General features: G+C 35.1%; 1 protein-coding gene across 1 annotated transcript; it reads left to right on the top strand.

Moving 5' to 3' along the window:
- The first annotated feature begins 1,259 nt into the window (after positions 1–1,259).
- Positions 1,260–21,471, top strand: LOC110149699 (UDP-glucuronosyltransferase 2B17-like). The gene is made up of 6 exons (XM_020912278.2): positions 1,260–2,043; positions 2,907–3,055; positions 15,600–15,731; positions 16,206–16,293; positions 17,354–17,573; positions 20,545–21,471. Exons 1-6 carry the CDS (start codon positions 1,314–1,316, stop codon positions 20,819–20,821), a joined length of 1,596 nt encoding a protein of 531 aa, XP_020767937.2. The 5' UTR covers positions 1,260–1,313; the 3' UTR covers positions 20,822–21,471.
- The last annotated feature ends 270 nt before the right edge of the window (positions 21,472–21,741 follow it).

Consider the following 21,741-nt stretch of genomic DNA (forward strand, 5'->3'; position numbering starts at 1 on the left):
AAACCATAGCTTTGACTATATGGACCTTTGTCAGCAAAGTGATATCTTTGTTTTGGAATATGCTGTCTAGGTCTGTCATAACTTTTCTTCCAAGGAGCAAGTGTCTTTTAATTTCATGGCTGCAGTCACAATCCACAGTGATTTTTGAGCCCAAGAAATTAAATATCTGCCCCTGTTTCTATTTTTCCCCATTTGGCATGAAGTGATGGGACCAGTGCCATGATCTTAGTTTTTTCAATGTTGAGTTTTAAGTGGCAGTTTGCCCCAGCAATGATAGGCTAAAACCATTCTGACTTAGAACCCAGAAATGGTGTATAAAATAGCAGCTCAACCTACATAATAGCCACTCAAAGCCACAACTAGGAATACAGAGTTAGGTCCAAATAAACAGCAGCATTGCCCTAGTTATGGCCAGACAAAGCACTAACTTAGTACCAGGGGGCAGGGCACAGAGCAACAGTCCCAATCTCATAGAAGTCAAAGCACTATGACATCTCATCCATGGCAAGCAGGATACAGGAGTGGTGGGGCCCCAAAGTCAGGTCTCACCACAGTGACATTTCCAACCTCAAGAAAGATGCAAAAGCAAGGACTCTGGGCAGCTCTGTCAAATGGAATCAGTGCTGGTGAAGACTGTAAGTCCTCAGTGTCTAAAATCTGCACACGCCTATGATGGTGAGGCTTACTGGGATTCTCTTGCTGTCCTTTTCCCCATAGGGTGAAATCCCTTTGAAGGAATCTCTGCTGGTGCCAAGTTCCTCTGAACTAAAGGATGGGGTAATGTAGGTAAAATCTTTCCAAGCTTTTCTGCACAGTCATCCTCAGGTTTTGCAATCTGCAGAGCTTGTGAAACTTCTTCATTGTCATCCAGAACTTTCCCAAAGTAATTTATATTAGTTTGTAGTTGTTATTTATTGCTTTTGTTGTTTTTGTAAGGGATGCAAGTGTCAGAAATTCCTAAGTTTCCATCTTGTTGCTGTCTCCTTATCTCTAATTCCATGTCAAGGAGAAATTCTTACTTGCTTTTGTTTTTACACTAGTCTTCTCTGTTACACAATATAATTGATCTGCATGTGCAAGGTCTTTGCTTTTTGGATGGGTGACAGCATTGAGAAAACAAAATTAAACACATTGTATAAACATGAACTATTCTACACTTTACCATTTCACTTACTTTCCACAACTGCTGACTGCTCATATAAAGTCACTACTAAAGGCGTAGGAGTTATAATTTAACATCATGATCAATTTCTCCTTGGATATAAACATGAATGATGGCAAAAGGATACAGCAATTTTTGAAAAGTTCTGCATATGAATATGATGTCTATGAAATGGCTGTCATTTCTGCTGCTGCTACAGCTGACTTGCTACTTCAACTCTGGAAATTGTGGAAAGGTGCTGGTGTGGCCAGTGGAATATAGTCACTGGATAAATATAAAGGCAATTCTGGAAGAACTGGTCTCACGGGGTCATGAGGTGACTGTTATGACATCTTCAGCTTCCATTTTCATTAATACCAGAAAAGAATTTGGTATCAAATTTGAGAATTTCCCTGTATCTTTAACTAAAGATGATTTTGAGTATATTTTCCAGTATTTGCTTGAGAAATGGACATATATGGAAAAAGATTCATTTTTGTCATATTTTTCAGCAGTGCAAAGTTTATTTTGGAAATATTCTGATGTTGCCATGAAGATGTGTAAAGAAGCTGTTTCAAACAAGAAACTTATAACAAAACTACGGGAATCAAGTTTTGATGTCATTCTTGCAGATGCCATTGGACCCTGTGGTGAACTGCTAGCTGAGATACTTAAAGTACCTTTAGTGTACAGTCTCCGCTTCTCTCCTGGCTTTTTAATTGAAAAGTATAGTGGAGGGCTTTCATTTCCACCATCCTATGTACCTGTTATTATGTCAGAATTAAGTGATCATATGACATTCATGGAGAGGGTAAAAAATATAATATATGTACTTTATTTTGACTTTTGGTTCCGGACATTTAATGAGAAAAAGTGGAATCAATTTTACAGTGAAGTACTAGGTAAGTCATGTTTTTAATTGGTAGCATGAAGTCCTAACTTTCCTAGTGCCTTGGAAAATGAATTTGTATAAAGTCACAAAATTTTGTCTCATAAGTGAAACAACAAAATGAAAATATAAAATTATCTAATAAATATATAAAAATATTAAATTATAGAATAAGGTACAACCCTGTTGCCCATTACTTGTCCAGATACTTCAGGAAGTCATAAACCACAAATTTGAAGCACTTAGGAATTTTCCGAGCAGTTATATATTCATATGACCGAACTTCCTTTTTTAATGTAAAAAAAGTCACTAAAAACCTCATAAAGTGTCTCAATAAAAGAAGACAGATAGGTTGAAGTATACAAATATCTGTAGCACAAGTATCTAGGTAGCATTTAGAATTTTTTTTTTTCTATTTGTGTACCTAGGCTTCTGTATTATGTTATGTTCTATTATATAATGTGACAGGATATGATAAGATATAATATGATATTATATGCCACTGTTGTTGCTTAGTCATTAAGTTGGGTCCAACTCTTTGCAACCCCATGGACTGCAGCATGCCAGGCTCCTCCATCCATGAGATTCCCCAGGCAAGAATATTTGAGTGGGTTGCCATTTCATTCTCCAGGGGACCTTCCCAACCCAGGGGTTGAACCCACGTCTCCTGCAATGACAGGTGGATTCTTTTCCAATGAGCCACCAGGGAAGACATGTACTATAGACATTCATATTTATTTGCTTTACCAGAATACATACACTTTCAAATATCTTTGACTATATCATTCCAAGCTCCTTTCAAAAAATTAGCTAATATACTCACATGACAATTTTATCATTTCATCTAATTCTTTTTGTTTTTACTTTTCATTGTAGGAAGACAGACTACATTATCAGAGACAATGGGAAAAGCTGAAATGTGGCTCATTCGAACCTACTGGGATTTTCAATTTCCTCACCCACTACTACCAAATTTTGAATTTGTTGGAGGCCTTCACTGCAAACCTGCCAAACCCTTGCCTAAGGTTACCTATTCCTGTTTATTGTGTTTTGTCTACATTGCATTTTTGATAAGAGTAATCCTACATTATTTATTTAGAATGCTCAGTTATAATGAGATGTGGGATGCTAGATAGTGGCCTGCCAATTAGAAACTCTTATATTTATTTCTATAGCTACACAAGTATCTAAATTTCAGTATCAATACAGAATAAAGTGGGATCAGTGGGACAATTTGAGAATATGACAGTAAAAATATGACCTTCATTATTCAGCACATAGTAAAGAATGATATTTAGGAGAATTTTAAAATAAAAAGAATAATTTTTAAAATGACTAGCATATTCTAGAAGTAAGTGCTAATATGCAGAGAAATGGTGTAGATACAGTTTCTGCCACCAACCACTCTACTGGAAACATAGAATACCAATGAGTAATAAAAATTGTGTGAAAATTGTTATAATAAGGGAAGACCACAATAATAAGGAAACACCCAGCATGAATTATAGAAAGTGTCTCTGAAGCACTGATATTAAAATTGAGATCTAAAGGATGTTCAGGAATAAGTAGAAGAGATAGGGAAGATGTGGAGGAAGACTCAAAAGGAAAGCTGGTAGTATAGTAATGATGGTACCAAAGAAGTCCGACACCACCCTTATGGCAGAAAGAGAAAAAGAACTAAAGAGCCTCTTGGTGAAAGTGAAAGAGGAGAGTAAAAAGCTGGCTTAAAGCTCAACATTCAGGAAATTAAGATCATCATCTGGTCCCATCACTTCATGGCATATAGATGGGGAAACAGTGGTAGACTTTTTTTTTTTTCCATTTATTTTTATTAGTTGGAGGATAATTACTTTACAATATTGTAGCGATTTTTGCCATACATTAACAGATTTTATTTTTTTGGGCTCCAAAATCACTGCAGATGGTGACTGCAGCCATGAAATTAAAATATGCTTATTCCTTGGCAGGAAAGTTATGACCTGCCTAAACAGCATATTAAAAAAGCAAAGATATTACTTTGCCAACAAATGTCAGTCTAGTCAAGGCTGTGGTTTTTCCAGTAGTCACGTATGGATGTGAGAGTTGGACTATAAGGAAAGCTGAGCGCCGAAGAATTGATGCTTTTGAACTGTGGGTTTGGAGAAGACTCTTGAGAGTCCCTTGGACTGCAAGGAGATCTAACCAGTCCATCCTAAGGGAAATCAGTCCTGAATATTAATTGGAAGGACTGATGTTAAAGCTGAAACTCCAATACTTTGGCCACCTGATGTGAAGAACTCCAATACTTTCCACCTGATGTGGAAAACACTGATGCTGGGAAAGATTGAAGGTGGGAAAAGAAGGGGACAACAGAGGATGAGGTGGTTGGATGGCATCACCAACTCAATTGACATGAGTTTGAGTAAACTCCAGGAGTTGGTGATGGACAGGGAGGCCTGGCGTGCTGCAGTCTGTGGGGGTCACAAAGAGTCGGACATGACTGAGGAACTGAACTGAACTGAACTGAAGCATCTAGTAAGAGCATTAGGGAGAAAACGAAAAGGGTAAAGAGGGAGAGAGATGATCACCTTACCAAAAAAATCACACACAGGATTTAGTCACTGTGTTGCCTTGTAAAGGGGCAAGAGTGGAAAGGGACACCATTGAGCAGTTTGTTGTGAATTACAGGCAACAATGATGCAAAACTTGACTATGATATTCATAGAGATATGACCACACTAACTCTTATAATGATAGAATCAACTTCATATTGTCCTGGGGAAAAATATTTGTTAGTATGAAACAAATGCCTCTGGCACTTATTCAGTGAGTCAAAAGAAATATTAACTATTGTAATCATTTTCATTTTGTTGCTATTCTATATTATCAATAACCCAGTGTGTACCAGCCACTTGGATCTAATTTCTAAGCTAGTGGAAACTGGTTTTCCAATACATCAAGATTATATCAATATAATCTAGCAAAGTCCTAGAAAGTATACATCCCAAGGAGTTGTTTAAAAGTAAAGATTTTTTAATTAAAAAATAAAAGTAATTAAATAATAATGTTTAATAAAATTTAAGTTAAAATATAATTTAAGACATTCAATTTAAAAGTTTTTAATGTTAAGAATTTTTTTTAAGGTTTGGCTATCAGATAAAGATGAAATGCTAAAATTCTTTATAAAGGATTGCAGCTCTTCACCAGTCCTCTAGCTAAAATAGACCATTCTTCAACAATATAAATGTATGACTTAACAGTTTTTACAGTCAAATTCAGCACTACCTAGCTTTCACATCAACATTTAAACCAGTCTTCATTTGCAGTCCCAGGGTTTTACAGATTAAAAAAGGTCACTAAGTTTATTATGACAACTGTTTTGTGTCTACACCTACACTAAAGAAAAGCTCAGTAAAGCTCCCTTTAGGAATGTGCATTTCAACATCATAGTTGTCTAAGAGAATGAGCACAGGAAAAATATAAACTGCATGTAGAAGAACCATAAATTCTGCAAAGACACTAAAGAGCAAATAATTTGCACCTCTTGAATCTGAAAACTTCCCATACTTTAAAATTACAAAGAATCCCTTATGAAGGTAAGCAAGAATCTGAAGAGGAATAAGAAAAAAGAAAAGATTAATAGTAGGATAATGGAAACTAGTTAATAGTAGCTGTTGTTATTAAGTTGAAAACAAGATTTAAATCCAAGTCAATGATTGTAAAGATTTCATTATATAAAGAAACTATTCCATCAAACTCCTAACTTTTCCATTCATTATTAGATTCTCAGAAAATTTCTGTAATATTTTTTTATAAAGCCCACTTGACCATGATGTATGATCTTTTTTATTTTAAATTTATTTAATTTTTAATTACAGGATAATTGCTTTACAGAATTGTGTTGGTTTCTGCCAAACATCATCATGAATCAACTGTGGGTTATACATATGTCCCTTTGCTCTTGTTTAAAGAATTAAGACATTTGGGAAAATGCATGAAGAATCTTAAAAATGCTTACAGCTTTTGATTTCATAGTATACACCCATGAAACCATACAGAGAAAAATAAAGAAGTACAGAACAATATTTTGGGCAGTAATTCATAAAATGCAACACTAGAAGTAATTTAAATATCCAAAATTAAGCAATAATTAAATAAATTATAGTATACATATCATACCATGCCAATCATTTTATCAAACAGTACTTAATTACATTCAATTGGCTATAGTATGGAAAATATAGATATAATAAGATCAAGTTTTCTTGTAGGATAAAAATATAAGCTAAAATGCAACTTTCAAAATATATGTCACAATGTGTATTTCATTATAAGAGTGGAATAAAATTAGAATGAAAACACAAGTTTTAGCATAAAGCCCTCAAAGCCCATTTATGTTGTCAAAAATGGCAGGATTCCCTTCTTTCTCATGGATGAATAACATCTCATTCTGTGTGTCTGTATGTGTATTTAGAATACACATCTTTAATGTATTCATTCGTTAATGGCTACTTGATTCTTTCCCTTGGCTCCTGTGAATAATGGTACAATAAACTTGGGCTTCCCTGGTAGCTCAGCTGGTAAAGAATCCGCCTGCAATACAGGAGACCCCGGTTCAATTCCTTGGTTGGGAAGATCTCCTGAAGAAGGGAACTGCTACCCATTCTAGTATTCTGACCTGGAGAATTCCATGAACTGTATAGTCCAGGGGGTCGCAAAGAATCAGAGTGGACTTTCAAAAACATGGGAGCACATATATCTCTTTGCTATCCTGTTTTTATCTCTTCAGAATATGCATCAAAAATTGGAATTACCAGATCATATAGTATTTTTAATTTTTTAATAACTATTTTTAATTTTTTTAAACAAACCTTCATTTTGTTTTCCATGGTGTCTCAATAAATTTACATTCCCACTGACAATGTACAAGCATTCACTTTTCTCCACGTTCTCACCAACAGTTTTCTCCTCCTGGTGGTAAACTTCTAACAGGTGTGAGGTGATAGTTCATTGTAGTTTTGATTTGAATTTCTTTGATAATTAGTGACGTTGAGCATCTTTTCATATACCTAATGGCCGTTTAGATCTCTTATTTGGAAAATTGTCTATTTTATTTGTTTCCCCATTCTTTAACTAAATTTTTATTTCTGTGTTGTATGAGTTACATATAAATGTAATTCATATGTATATATATATATATATATGTATATATATATATATATATATATATGGTTTTCATGGTGGCTCAGATGGTAAAGAATTCACCTGCAATGCAGGAGACCCTGGTTCAATCCCTGGGTCAGGAAGATCTATATATATATATCTATATGTATGTGTATATAAGTATATATATGTAAATCATACAACACAAAAGAAAAATTTAAAGAATGGAGAAAAAAGAAAATAGCAGTTTTCGAAAGGAAACATCTAAATGGCCATTAAGTATGTGAAAAGATGCTCAACATCACTAATTATCAAGGAAATTCAAATCAAAACTACTGTGAGCTATCACCTCACACCTGTTAGAAGTTTGTATAATATGGGCTTCCCTGGTGGCTCAGATGGTAAGAATCCACCTATAATGTGGGAGACCCGGGTTCAATCCCTGGGTGGATAAGATCCCATGGAGAAGGACATGGCAACCCACTCCAGTATTATTGCCTGGAGAATCTCCATGGACAGAGGAGCATGCCCAGTTACAGTCCATGGGGTCACAAAGAATCAAACACAACTAAGCGACTAAGCACAGCACATGTATATAATCTATATTTATACATATTATGTATAAATATGTATATATGTATGATATTAGCCCTTCAATATGTGGTTTGCAAAATTTTTCTTCTATTCTTTATGCATATTTTTATCTGGTTGATTCTTTTATGGTGGAAAAGCTTGTAAGTTTCAAGTAGTTCTACTTATTGACTTTTTCTTTTGTCATGGTTTTGGTGTCATTTCCAAAGAAAATATTTCCAAAACCAATGTCAAGGAGCTTTCTCCCTATGTTTTCTTTTAGGAGTGTTATAGTGTTTGGCCTTATTTTAAGTCTGATTCCTTTTGACTTGATTTTTGTGACAGGTGTAACAAAGGGGTCTCATTTCACTTTTTCATATGTGTTTATCCAGTTTCCTCATTGAATGTTCTTGCCTCCTTTGTTGAATATTAGTTGACTATAAATGCAGTGTTTTATTTATTTATTTATTGTAATTGGAGGCTAATTACTTTACAATATTGTAGTGGGTTTTGCCATACATTGACATGAATCAGCCATGGGTGTACATGTGTCCCCCATTCTGAATCCCCCTCCAACCTCCCTCCCCATCCCATCCCTCAGAGTTGTTGCAGTGCACCAGCTTTGAGTGCCCTGTTTCATGCATTGAACTTGGACTAGTGATCTATTTCATATATGGTAATATACATGTTTTAATGCTATTCTCTCAGAACATCCCACCCTCGCCTTCTCCCACAGTCTAAAAATCTGTTCTTTACATCTGTGTCTCTTTTGCTGTCTCGCATATAGTCACCATCTTTCTAAATTCCATGTACATATGATAATATACTGTTACTGGTATTTTTCTTTCTGACTTACTTCACTCTGTATAATAGGCTCCAGTTTCACCCACCTCATTAGAACTGATTCAAATGCATTCTTTTCAATAGCTGAGTAATATTACATTGTGTATATGTGCCACAGCTTTCTTATCCATTTGTCTGCTGATGGATATATAGGTTGCTTCCATGTCCTGGCTATTGTAAACAGTGCTGTGATACACTGGGGTACAGGTGCCTCTTTCAATTCTGGTTTCTTCAGTGTGTAAGCCCAGCAGTGGGATTGCTGGGTCATATGGCAGTTCTATTTCCAGTTTTTTAAAGAATCTGCACACTGTTCTCGATAGTGGCTGTACTAATATGCATTCTGACCAACAGTGTAAGAGGGTTCCCTTTTCTCCACACCCTCTCCAGCATTTAATGTTTGTGGACTTTTGGATAGCAGCCATCCTGACTGGCGTGTAATAGTACCTCACTGCAGTTTTAATTTGCATTTCTCTGATAATGAGTGATGTTGAGCATCTTTTAATGTATTTGTTAGCCATATTATGTCTTCTTTGGAGAAATGTCTGTTTAGTTCTTTGGTCCATTTCTTGACTGTGTCGTTTATTTTCTGTAATTGAGCTGCAGGAGCTGCTTGTATATTTTTGAGATTAATTCTTTGTCAATTGCTTCATTTGCTATTATTTTCTCCCATTCTAAGGCTGTCTTTTCACCTTGCTTATAGTTTCCATCGTTGTTCAAAAGTTTTCGAGTTTAATTCAGTCCCATTTGTTTATTTTTGCTTTTATTTCTATTACTCTGGGAGGTGGGTCATAGAGGATCTTGCTGTGATTTATGTCAGAGAGTGTTTTGCCTATGTTTTCCTCTAGGAGTTTTATAGTTTCTGGCCTTACATTTAGATCTTTAATCCATTTTGAGTTTATTTTTGTGTATGGTGTTAGAAATTGTTCTAGTTTCATTCTTTTACATGTGATTGACCAGCTTTCCCAGCACCACTTGCTGAAGAGATTGTCTTTTCTCCATTGTATATTCTTGCCTCCTTTATCAAAGATAAGGTGCCCATAGGTGTGTGGATTTATCTCTGGGGTTTCTATTTTGTTCCATTGATCTATATTTCTGTCTTTGTGCCAGTATCATACTGTCTTGATGACTGTAGCTTTGTAGTATAGTCTGAAATCATGCGGGTTGATTCTTCCAGTTCCATTCTTCTTTCTCAAGATTGCTTTGGCTATTCAAGGCATACAAATTGTGAAATTATTTGTTCTAGTTCTGTGAAAAATGCTGTTGGCAGCTTGAAAGGGACTGCATTAAATCTATAGATTGCTTTGGGATAGTATACTCATTTTCACTATATTGATTCTTCTGATCCATGAACATAGTATATTTCTCCATCTATCTGTGTCATCTTTGATTTCTTTCATTGGTGTTTTTTAGTCTTCTATATATAGGCCTTTTGTTTCTTTAGATAGATTTATCCCTGAGTATTTTATTCTTTTCATTGCAATGATGAATGGAATTGTTTCCTTAATTTCTCTTTGTGTTCTCTCATTGTTAGTGTATAGAAATGCAAGGGATTTCTGCATGCTAATTTTATATTCTGCAACTTTACTATATTCATTGATTAGCTCTAGTACTTTTCTGGTGGAGTCTTTAGGGTTTTATATGTAGAGGATCATGATGGCATCTGCAAACAGTGAGATTTTACTTCTTTTTCAATCTGGATTCCTTTTATTTCTTGTTCTTCTCTGATTGCTATGGCTAGGACTTCCAAAACTATATTGAATAGTAGTGGTGAGAGTGGACACCCTTTTCTTGTTCCTGACTTTAGGGGAAATGCTTTCAATTTTTCACCATTGAGGATAATGTTTGCTGTCGGTTTATCATATATGGTTTTCATTATGTTGAGGTATGTTCCTTCTATGCCTGCTTTTTGGAGTGTTTTTATCATAAATGGATATTGAATTTTGTCAAAGGCTTTCCCTGTAAATGCAGGGTTTCAATTCTGGATCCTGTATTCTGTTCCACTGATCTAGTTGTCTTTTTTAGGCCTGTGCCATATTGTTTTAAACATCATAGTTTTGTACTATTTGAAATAGTGAGATATGGTGCCTTTGGCTTTGGGTAGTGTCAATATTTTAAAAATATTACCTCTTGAGATCATGAACATAAGATGACTTTACATTTATTTGTGCTTTATTCTATTTCTTTCTACAAAGTCTTGTAATTATCACGATACAGATCTTTCACCTCATTGGTTAAACTTATTTCTAGTTATTTTCTAATTTTTCATCCAACTGTGAATGGGATAGTTCTTTTTTCTGATGTTTCATTATTATTTAGAAATCCAACTAACATTATTTTTCAAACTCACTGTTAATCATGGAAATGCAAATTAAAATATGTTTCAAGCATCAGATTTAACAAATTTGTTAAAAGCATATAATATTCAGTGCAATTTAAGTACATTGTGCTTGAAGGCTCAGTCATTTTTCGTGCATGGACTTAGATCCCTGTGGCATGTGGGGCCTTAGTTCCCAGATGAAGGATCAAATCATGTACACTGCAATGCCAGATGGATTCTTAATCACTGGACCACCAGGAAAGCCCTTATAATGTGAAATTTAATACAACTAATTTCCTTATGCTAATTTCCTATCCCACAATTTTACTGAAGTTGCCAATTAATTCAGGTTTTTGGCTGAATCTCTGGGATTTTCTGTATTAAAAATATATATATATCACTTGCAAAAGAAGTGATTTTACCTCTTCCTTCCTGACTTGGATGTTTAATTTCTTTGTCTTGCCTAGTTACTCTGGCTAGGACTTCTAATACTATAATATATGTAATGAGTGTGATAGTGGGCATCCTTGTCTTGTTCCTGATATTAGAGAAAAAGCTTTCAAATTTTCACTGTTGAACATGATGCTAATTTTGGGTTTGTTATATATGACTTATGTTGAAATACCTTCCTTCTACAGTCACAGCATTGAGGGTTTTTATCAGGAAATAATGTTGCATCTTGTCAAATGTTATTCCACACCTATCAGCATGAACAAGTGTTTTAAATTTCATTTTATTAATGGAATATATTACATTAATTGATTTAGATACATTGAGCCATCCTTTACATCCAAGGAATAAATCTCATCTGGTCACAGTATGTAATGCTTTCAATGTGTTCTTGAATTTGACTTGCAGATATTTGGATGAGAATTTCTGCATCTATATTCATATCCTTATTGATTTGGTATAAAGGTAATACTGGTCTTGTAGAATGAGTTTCAGAAGCATTCCTTCTTTTTAATTTTTTGGAAAAGTTTTAGAAGAACTGGCATTAATTATTTTTTAAATATTTCATCTATTTTGTCAGTGAAGCTATTGAGGTCCTGGGGTTTTCTTCATTGGGAGGCTTTTGAAACTAAGTGAATATCTTTAGCTATTATGACTTGTCAAGATTTTCCAGCTCTTCCTGATTCAGTCTTGATAAACTGTGTGTTTCTAGAAATTTATTCATTCTTCTTGGTAATGTAATTTGTTGGTATATAATTCTACACAATAATTTCTTAAGAGTCTATGTAGTTGTAGTAACAGCTGTAATGTCTCCACTTTCATTTCTAATTTTATTTGTATGAGTCTTTTTCTTTCTTTTGTTAGTCTAGCTAAAACTTGGTATTTTTGTTTATTTTTTGAAAAGACAGAGAGAGCCAAATACTATATGATATCCCTTAAATGTGGAATCTTAAAAAGTCAAACTTTTAAAAGTAGACAGTAATATTAATATGATGGTTACCAGGATCTGTGGGGTAGGAGAATAGAAGAGATGTCTTTCAAGAGTGCAAACTTGCCTCTCATAGAGAAATAAATCCTGGAGCTCTAAGATAGAGAACAGTGAATATAGACAACAATATTATGTTATAATTGTCAAATTTGCTAAGAGACTACATCTTAATTAATTATTCCAATCACAAAAAGAAATGATAACTATGCAGCATGATAGAGGCATGAAATATCATGAAAATGGCAATTCTATTACAATATATAAATGCAAATCAATATATTACATGCATGATCATATGCATGATGCATATATGCATCAATATATTATACATATTAAATAATGTCTTATGTAAAATGTAAAAAATCTTTTTCATCTTTAAAATGAGCATATGAATTTTAAACTATTTCTTGACAGTGAAAATGAGTACATTTTACTTTATTTTTAAATTTTTTTTGTATTTTGCATACTTTTTCACCATGGGCTCATATTATTTTCATAAAGATGTCTAAAAGTGAGAATGAACAGTCCATATCAGTGATTAATTATTAAATAAAGGAACTTCTCCAATAATATGATAGGGATCCATTTACCACGGAAAAGACAAGCAGCTTTAGGTAGTAAGAGAATGAGACAAAACAATGAAGACAGGTAACTTTAAAAGCTGCTACAGGTCCTTGGAAATACAATACCTGGATGGACCATGTTAAATCATAGGAAAGTTCAGTGAACTTAATATTGAAACTGATATCAGAGTGACATTATACTTTCAAACAATGTACTACATAATATAGTCAGCAAGGTTAAAGTTTGAAAAAAAAATCTTATTCTTTCTGTAAAAAATGCTTTTTAAAAGAAGTTTAATGACAATGGTTATGATCAGAAAATAAACACTTTATGGTGAAAGAGTTGGGTCATTGTTTTCCAGAAAGAAAAGAATAATGAGTTTGAAACAGAAAAGAGAAATTTAAAAGATGAATATATGATTTTGACCAAATATCCAGGAAAATTTTTACCTCTACATTTTTTTTTTTTTTTGTAATGAAGGGCACCGAATAATGTGGAATTATTTTAGTGTGGAGAGTAATGATTTTTTACTTGGAAAAGTATGAAGGACAAAGTGACAAAATAATTATGAAACAATGCCAAGTGAATACAGCTTCTCCAGGAGCTGTTTAGTTTGATGTGGACTACTCAGAATGTGACAAGATCTCTGCTGCAGAAAGCCCTGAGGCACTTCTTGCACTGTGGGAAAGGTGCTCCCTGGGAAACTCAGTGAGGTAATGATGATGATGGTCCCTCAAAGCCGTTGCACATAGCACATCCTACTGTGACATCAATTACAAAAAATGAGTTCATGGCAAAGGGTGTCATATGTAAACAAAACCAGTAATAAGATTATTCAAATATGTGAGTACACAAGTATACATCTGGGTTATAAAAGATCTCATAGTATGAGACTGTTGGATTATAAATAGTCCTCATCAGACTGTTTCACAGAAACTTCAAACTACAATACCAGACTCCTCACTGTCACTGATAAGTAATATATAGAGAGAGTTAGGAAAGTTGTGACAAAATTTAAGATAAGGAACAAGGATTATAGAGCTATAGAATGACAGACATAAAGTGATTCTAATCATAATTTTTTTCAGTGCTAATAGCCATGGAAATGAAATTCGAAAGCCTATGCTAAAATAATTCTGCCTGGAAAAAAAAAACAACAATTTAGTAGAACTATAATAAAAAAAAAATAAGGGTGAGATAAATCCTGGAGTGTAGCTTTCTTCCAAGAATCTATGTTAATAATTAATAACATTATAGATGAAGAGTCTGAATCTAACAGTAGTCTTAGTCTAAACAGTAATTGTTTAACAGTATCTCCTCATCACTGGTGGCTCAGATGGTAAAGAATCCACCTGCATGCTGGAGACCCGGGTTCAATCCCTGGGTTGGGAAGATCCCTTGAAGGAGGACATGGCAAACCATTCCAGTATTCTGGCCTGGAGAATCCCCATGGACAGAGGAGCCTGGTGAGCTGCAGTCCATAGGGTTGCAAAGTGTTGGACACAGCACCTCATCACTACTGTGTACTGGCTCTATTTTATTTCTTACTTGTACATACACACAAGTGCACAAACACACACAATAGAAAAAATTGACCCCATATGACACATCTTCTTCCAAAGGACCTCAGAAATTATGTCTGATGGAAAAAAAAAAAAACACCCATTGCTTAAAACATTATGGAGTTTCCTCAAAAAATAAATGACCATATGATCCAGCAATTCCTCTTCTGGGCATACCCAAAAAGAATTGAAATGAGGATCCCAATGAGATATTTGCACACCATACTCATGAAAGCACTATCCACTAGAGCCAAAGGAGTGAAGCAACTCAAGTGTCCGTCAACAGATAAATCCATAAACAAAATGTGGTATCTACAAACAATAAAATATTATTCAGCCATTAAAAGGAAATATGACACATGGAACACCATGGGTGAATTTTAAATGAAATAAGACAGTCCAAAAAGTCAAATACTAAATAATTCAACTTATACAAGGTATAGAGACTAAATTTGTAGAAACATGGAGAGGACTGAAGTTTGCCAGATGCTGGAGAAAGAAGAAAATGGAGTTTCTTAGTAGGATCAGACATCCAGTCTTTCAAGATGAAGACTTCTGGAGACCGGTTGCACAACATGAATATACTTAACACTACTGAACCATAAGGGATTCGCTGGTAGCTCATCTGGTAAAGAATCTGCCTGCAATGCAGGAGACCTGGGTTCAATCCCTGGGTCAGGAAGATCCCCCTGGGGAATGGAATGGCAACCCACTTCAGTATTCTTGCCTGGAGAATTCTATGGACAGAGGAACCTGGCAAGATACAGCCCATGGGGTCACAGTCAGACATGACTGAGTGCCTAACACTTGACTTGACTAACACTTGACTGAATCATTTAGGAGTGATTAAGATGGCAAATTTATCTTATGTGTATTTTATAGTTTTTTAAAAGTCACTACTCTAATAATTCTGTAAATCCATGGCTGATTCATGTCAATGTATGGCAAAAACCACTACAATATTGTAAAGTAATTAGCCTCCCACTAATAAAAATAAATGGAAAAAAAAAGATTAGATTTTCTCTCTTTAGCTGTTTGTAGGCATCCTTTAAGTAATGTTCACTATGTTGTTGCTCTTTTGTGATAGAGAAAATTCTTTTTTTTTTTTTTTTTTTTTGAATTCTTTTTTATAGGAAATGGAAGAGTTTGTCCAGAGCTCTGGAGAAAATGGTATTGTGGTGTTTACTTTGGGGTCAATGATCACTAGCATGACAGAAGAAAGAGCTAATACAATTGCATCAGCCCTTGCCCAGATTCCACAAAAGGTACATATAATAATTTAAAAGTGTCAACTATTTAATGAGTCTCTTAAATAATGTAAAAGATCTGATTACAAATATATCCTGCAAGAAAAATAAACTATTACAATAGCTCCAACTTATCTCAAAATAAACGTGTAGATTATTAGTAATTTGCCACAATATTTTGACAATAGAATCAAAACCACCTAACAATTTCTTAAATAGTTAAATTTGTCAAGGAAAATCTCATTCGTCTATGGCATCATGTGTGAAATCTGACTGCATGCCTTACCTAATTTAACGTGACAAGTGTGTAAAATGTGTGCATTTCTGTTCAGGCCAATGCATTAGTAGTTTTTACTTAAAATCTCTGATCCTTATTTCCTTATCTGTCATACACAAGACATTTATCTAGATGTCTTTAAACCTGTACAAAATTCTAATGCTAGAACTGTGAAGTTCAACTTATGAAATAAGGTATTTCCTCTACTCTAACAGGTGCTATGGAGATACAGTGGCAAAAAACCAGACACCTTAGGACCCAATACTCGGCTGTATGAATGGATCCCTCAGAACGACCTCCTTGGTGAGACTTGGTAGAACAAACATTAAAACAAGAATAACAGCTGAGCAGACTGATAGTACTTCAATATGAAACAAACTTGTTGAGTATTTATTATTGAAAAATTAAAAAAGAAAAAGTTATTTCCTCATTGTTATTTCCAGCCTTAGGTGGAAAAAAAAAAAAGAAAATACAAAAATTCTAATTTCATTATACACAATACATTTCTTATGGTACAAATCAAAAATCTTTATTTTAACTGTAATTCCTTCTCACAGTGAAATTGTAAATAACTTTGTAGATTGTTGTTCTGCCTCTGAACTCTCTCTTTACACTTGTCCGCTCTATAGGGATCTTTTGAATGCTACTAAAACATAACAGCTCATCTTTTATTACCCATATTCTCTATTTCCTATAATAGAAAATATATATAATCTTGTTTTATAATAGAGTCTTGTTGGTTGCCTATTTTAAATATAGTAGTGTGTACCCTGTCAATCCAAAACCCCGTCTGTCCCTCCCCACCCCACAGTTCCCCCTGATAAGAATGAATTCATTCTCTAAATCTGTGAGTCAGTTCCTGTTAAATAAACAATTTCATTTGTATCACAATATTTTTCTTGAAAAATTATACATTTTATGATAAAATACAGATTTTCCATCCCTGGGTTCCATTACCACTAGTACTACCCTTCCTTTGGACTTGAAACCCTTCCTATCAAACTAAATGTCTTCAGAATTTCTTTAATAGACTATATTTCTGACATCCCCTCCCTGTTTGTTTGTTTTGATGTGATTGTTGTTCATGTGGTTTCTTTTACCCAGAATGTTCTTTCAATTTGTTTACCTGCCAATCTTGAATTTATGAAGTTCAAGTGACAAACTCTTCTTTTAGGAAGCCTTCACTTAACCTCTCCAGCAGAATTAGCGGATTCTTGCTCAGAGTTCTGATAGCAATTTAAATGAAGTTTCCTGTGTATAGTCATCTGTTATCTAAAATACACTGTTTCTTTCAGTGCCTTCTAGTACTCATTTTATTTCTAAGACTCAATTAATAATTTAACTGAAATTCACTCAATCCTAGGTCATCCAAAAACCAAAGCCTTTATAACTCATGGTGGAACCAATGGCATTTACGAGGCCATCTACCATGGGATCCCTATGGTGGGCATTCCTTTGTTTGCTGATCAACCTGACAACATCGCTCATATGAAGGCCAAGGGAGCAGCTGTCAAATTGGACTTGGAAACAATGTCAACAAGAGATTTGCTTAATGCATTGAATGAAGTCATTAATAATCCCTCGTGAGTATATATATATGTATATGTACATGTATATATATATATATTACTATTATTTCTAGAGACGTTCTCTTGGGAAGACATGGGAGGCAGCAAAGGGTTGTCACATAAAAACAGAGGAGTAAAATTTTGCTCAATGTTTTGAAAACAGTCAACAATAGCCTACTGTGTCACCTTAAGTTTTTTCCATGGTTGTAGGGAAAAGGTTTGTCAAAGGCTCAAGGATGGTGGATAAATTTTGAAAGAGATGGGAATACCAGGTTGAGAAGGAATATTAAGTTGAGAAGAATCCCTCAAAGGAAACAAGGATTAAGAGGAAGAACTGAGAACAAAGCTAAAGTAGGGAACCATGAATGCTATGAGTACTCATCTGCATACTTTCTTTCGGCATGTAAAATCCACAAATGTTTTAAATTCTTCTAAGATGGTTTAATTTTAGTAATTCACAGTGACATAATTCATCTCAAATTCCCACTACATTAGGACTTTCCAGGGAGCTCAGAAAGTAAAGAATCTGTTTGCAATGCAGGAGACCTGGGTTCAATCCCTGGATCAGGAAGATCCCCGGAAGAAGTGAATAGCAACCCACTCCAGTATTCTTGCCTGGAGAATTCTATGGCCAGAGGAGCCTGGTGGGCTACAGTTGGTGGGGTCACAAAGAGTCAGACATGACTGAACAACTAACACTTTCACTTTGTACTTCTTTATAGTCTCTCCCTATTGTATTACAAAAATATTTCTGAATCCCTGCCCTCTTCTCAAAAACGCAGTGCTTCCACTGTTTTTTATAGAACAAGTCTTCAATCTTTCCCAGCATCAAGGTCTTTTCTAATGAGTCTGCCCTTCACATCAGGTGGCAAAAGTATTGAAGCTTCAGTTTCAGCATCAGTCCTTCCAGTGAATATTCAGGGTTGATGTCCTTTAAGATTGGCTGGCTTGATCTCCTTGCAGTCCAAGGAACTCTCAAGAGTCTCCTCCAGCACCATAATTCAAAAACAAATTTTTTGGCCTTCAGTCTTCTTTATAGCCTAATTCTCACATTTGCACATGACTACTGGAAAAACTATAGCTTTGACTACGCAGACCTTTGTTGGCAAAGTGATGCCTCTTCTTTTTAAAATGCTGTCTAGGTTTGTCATAGCTTTTCTTCCAAGGAGCAAACATCTTTTAATTTTGTGGGTACAGTCACCATCCACAGTGAATTTGGAGCCCAAGAAAATAAAATCTGCTTTTTTAAAGTCACTGCTTTCACTTTCTCCCCTTCTATTTGCCTTGAAGTGATGGGACCTGATGCCATGATGTTAGTTTCTTGAATGTTGAGTTTTAAATCAGCTTTTTCACTCTCCTCTTTTACCCTCTTGAAGAGGCTCTTTAGTTCCTCTTCTCTTTCTGCCCTTAGAGTGGTAACCTCATCTGCATATATGAGATTTTTTATGTTTCTCCTGACAATCTTGATTCCAGCTTGTGATTCATCTAGTCTGTCAATTCACATGATGTTCTCTGAATAGAAGTTAAAAAAGCAGGGTGACAATATAGAGCCTTGAGATACTCCTTTCCCAATTTTGAAGTAGTCCATTTTTCCATGTCTGGTTCTAACTACTACTTCTTGACCTCCATATAGGTTTCTTAGAAGATAGGTAAGGTAGTCTGGTATTCCCATCTCTTTAGGAATTTTGCACATTTTGTTGTGATCCACACAGTCAAAGCCTTTAGCATAGGCAATTAAGTAGAACTAGATGTTTTTCTGGAATTCACTTGCTCTCTCCATGATCAAGCAAATGTTGGCAATTTGATCTCTGGTTCCTCTACCTTTCCTAAACCCAGATTGTACATCTGGAAGTTTTTGGTTCACATTGCTGAAGTCCAGCTTGAAGGATTTTGCTTATAACCTTGCTAATATATGAAATAAGCACAGCTGTATGGTAGCTTGAACATTCTTTGGCATTGCCCTTCTTTGGAATTGGAATGAAAATTGACCTTTTTCTGTCCTGTGGCCACTGCTGAGTTTTCCAAATCTGTTGGCATGTTGAGTGCAGCACTTTAACAGCATCATCTTTTAGGATTTGAAATAGTTCAGCTGGAATTCTATTACCTCCACTAGTTTTGTTCATAGTAATGCTTCCTAAGACCCACTTGATTTTACACTCCAGGCTCTCTGTAGTCTTTCCCTTCTCCAGGGGATCTTCCCAACCCAGGGATCGAACCAGGTCTCCCACTTTGCAGGGAGATTCTTTACCAGCTGAACCATATGGGAAGCCAAGAATACTGGAGTGGGTAGAATACTGGATTGGGTAGCCTATCCCTTCTCCAGAGGATCTTCCCAACCCAGGAATTGAACCAGGGCCTCCTGCATTGCAGGCAGACTCTGTACCAACTGAGCTAAGAGGGAAGCCCAAGAATATCCCTAAGAATCAATGTATTATTCCTCCAGATAATCAGAAAAGATACTATTCCTAACATTCCATTTGACAATTTAAAAAAAGCAAGCAATCAGAGTTAAGATTCAAACCAAGGCACTTCATTCCACACTTCTAAATATTACTTCACTAATATGATGTCAACATCAACTCCTGACCAGCACTTCCTGGACATGTCCCTGAGTCTCATCATGGATATGTCTCCTATTTCTGGATTATGATAGTATTTTAAAATCTATTACCAACTCCTTACTGCATGGGTCAAACTTTGAACACTCAAAATATGTATTTCCTTTCTCTTTTCTGGCCTTTGGGATTTCATTCATTCATTCTTTAAGTTACAAATGCTTCTCTTTCCAGTTTTCTCTTTTTTCATGGCTTAACATTCTATGCATTTAATAAATTACATAAGCTAAGGCCTCTAATCAACTTGGAGGGAAACAATCTGTACTTCTCCCACTCAATGAAGCACTCAATTTTACCATCTGTATGAAATGTTACATACTTCTCTTTTCTAGTTCATTCTATAAACTGATGTCTATCTGATTTTTCTTCAGATACAAACAGAATGTGATGTGGTTATCAACCATTCACCATGATCAGCCTGTAAAGCCCCTGGACCGAGCAGTCTTCTGGATTGAGTTCGTCATGCGCCACAGAGGAGCCAAGCACCTGCGGCCAGCCGCCCACGACCTCACCTGGTACCAGTACCACTCTCTGGACGTGATCGGGTTCCTGCTGGGCTGTGTGGCAACTGCTGCATTTGTCATCACAAAATGTTGTCTATTCTGTTACCGGAAGTTTCTTAAAACAGGAAAGAAGAAGAGGGAGTAGCTGTATGTGAGGCCTGAAGCAGATATGCCCCATAGCTGGAACTCTTCTAGCTAATTCCAACAGGAAGGAGTTAAGGCTCCCATCCTCCTGTGACAAAATGGCTAGTCACAGTTTAGCACCTCAGATCAAAATTAGTTTTTAAGGGATTTTCTATGCTTAAGAGTAGAGAGATGTCATGTCAGAGAAAGTTAAATAAAAATAAAACTATATGAGTATATATTGAAATTCATATATTTGTTTTATTCATTTTGATTTTAGTTCAAGTTATACAAAAAAGTATTGAATATAACAATGTTTCACATATTGTGCACAGAAACAAGTTTATTCATAGTACCCATGTTATCTTGTAGATATTTAGAATATTTTAATTTTATTTTGATGCAGAATTTTATAGTTTTAGCTTGCTACAGAAACTGTACAATAATCAGAATTGTGTTGATTCACCTTTTTGTTTCATTTATGAGACCAGTAACACTTCTTGCTTTACACTGTGCATCCAGCCTCACCATTATTTCTTACCTAAAGCCATGACATAGCATTTGCCTTCATCCAGCTTAACTCATTTCCCAGGGGAATGCTTGTAGAATTAGAAACATGGCCTCTGCTACCTGCTTCCTATTAAAAAATAAAAACTGAGATATTTGGGAAAATTTTTGATATTGTGACCTAATTATTTTTTCCTCATAACCTTTAAAAATAATTACCTTATCTCTTTAGCTTCTATATTCAGCCTTCAATAATGGATGTAGGTCTCAACTGTATTTTAAGATAATATAATAAATGGTCTTACTGAATTTTCATTTTCTCCAAATGCACATGAATATATATGTATATAAACTTAGGCACATTATGTCTGGCATAATAACAATGAGCAGAATACAAAAATTATGTAAATTTCATGGAAATTGATAAATCAAATG

This window comes from Odocoileus virginianus, chromosome 29 (genome assembly GCF_023699985.2).
Source record: "Odocoileus virginianus isolate 20LAN1187 ecotype Illinois chromosome 29, Ovbor_1.2, whole genome shotgun sequence".
Lineage (NCBI taxonomy): Eukaryota > Metazoa > Chordata > Mammalia > Artiodactyla > Cervidae > Odocoileus > Odocoileus virginianus.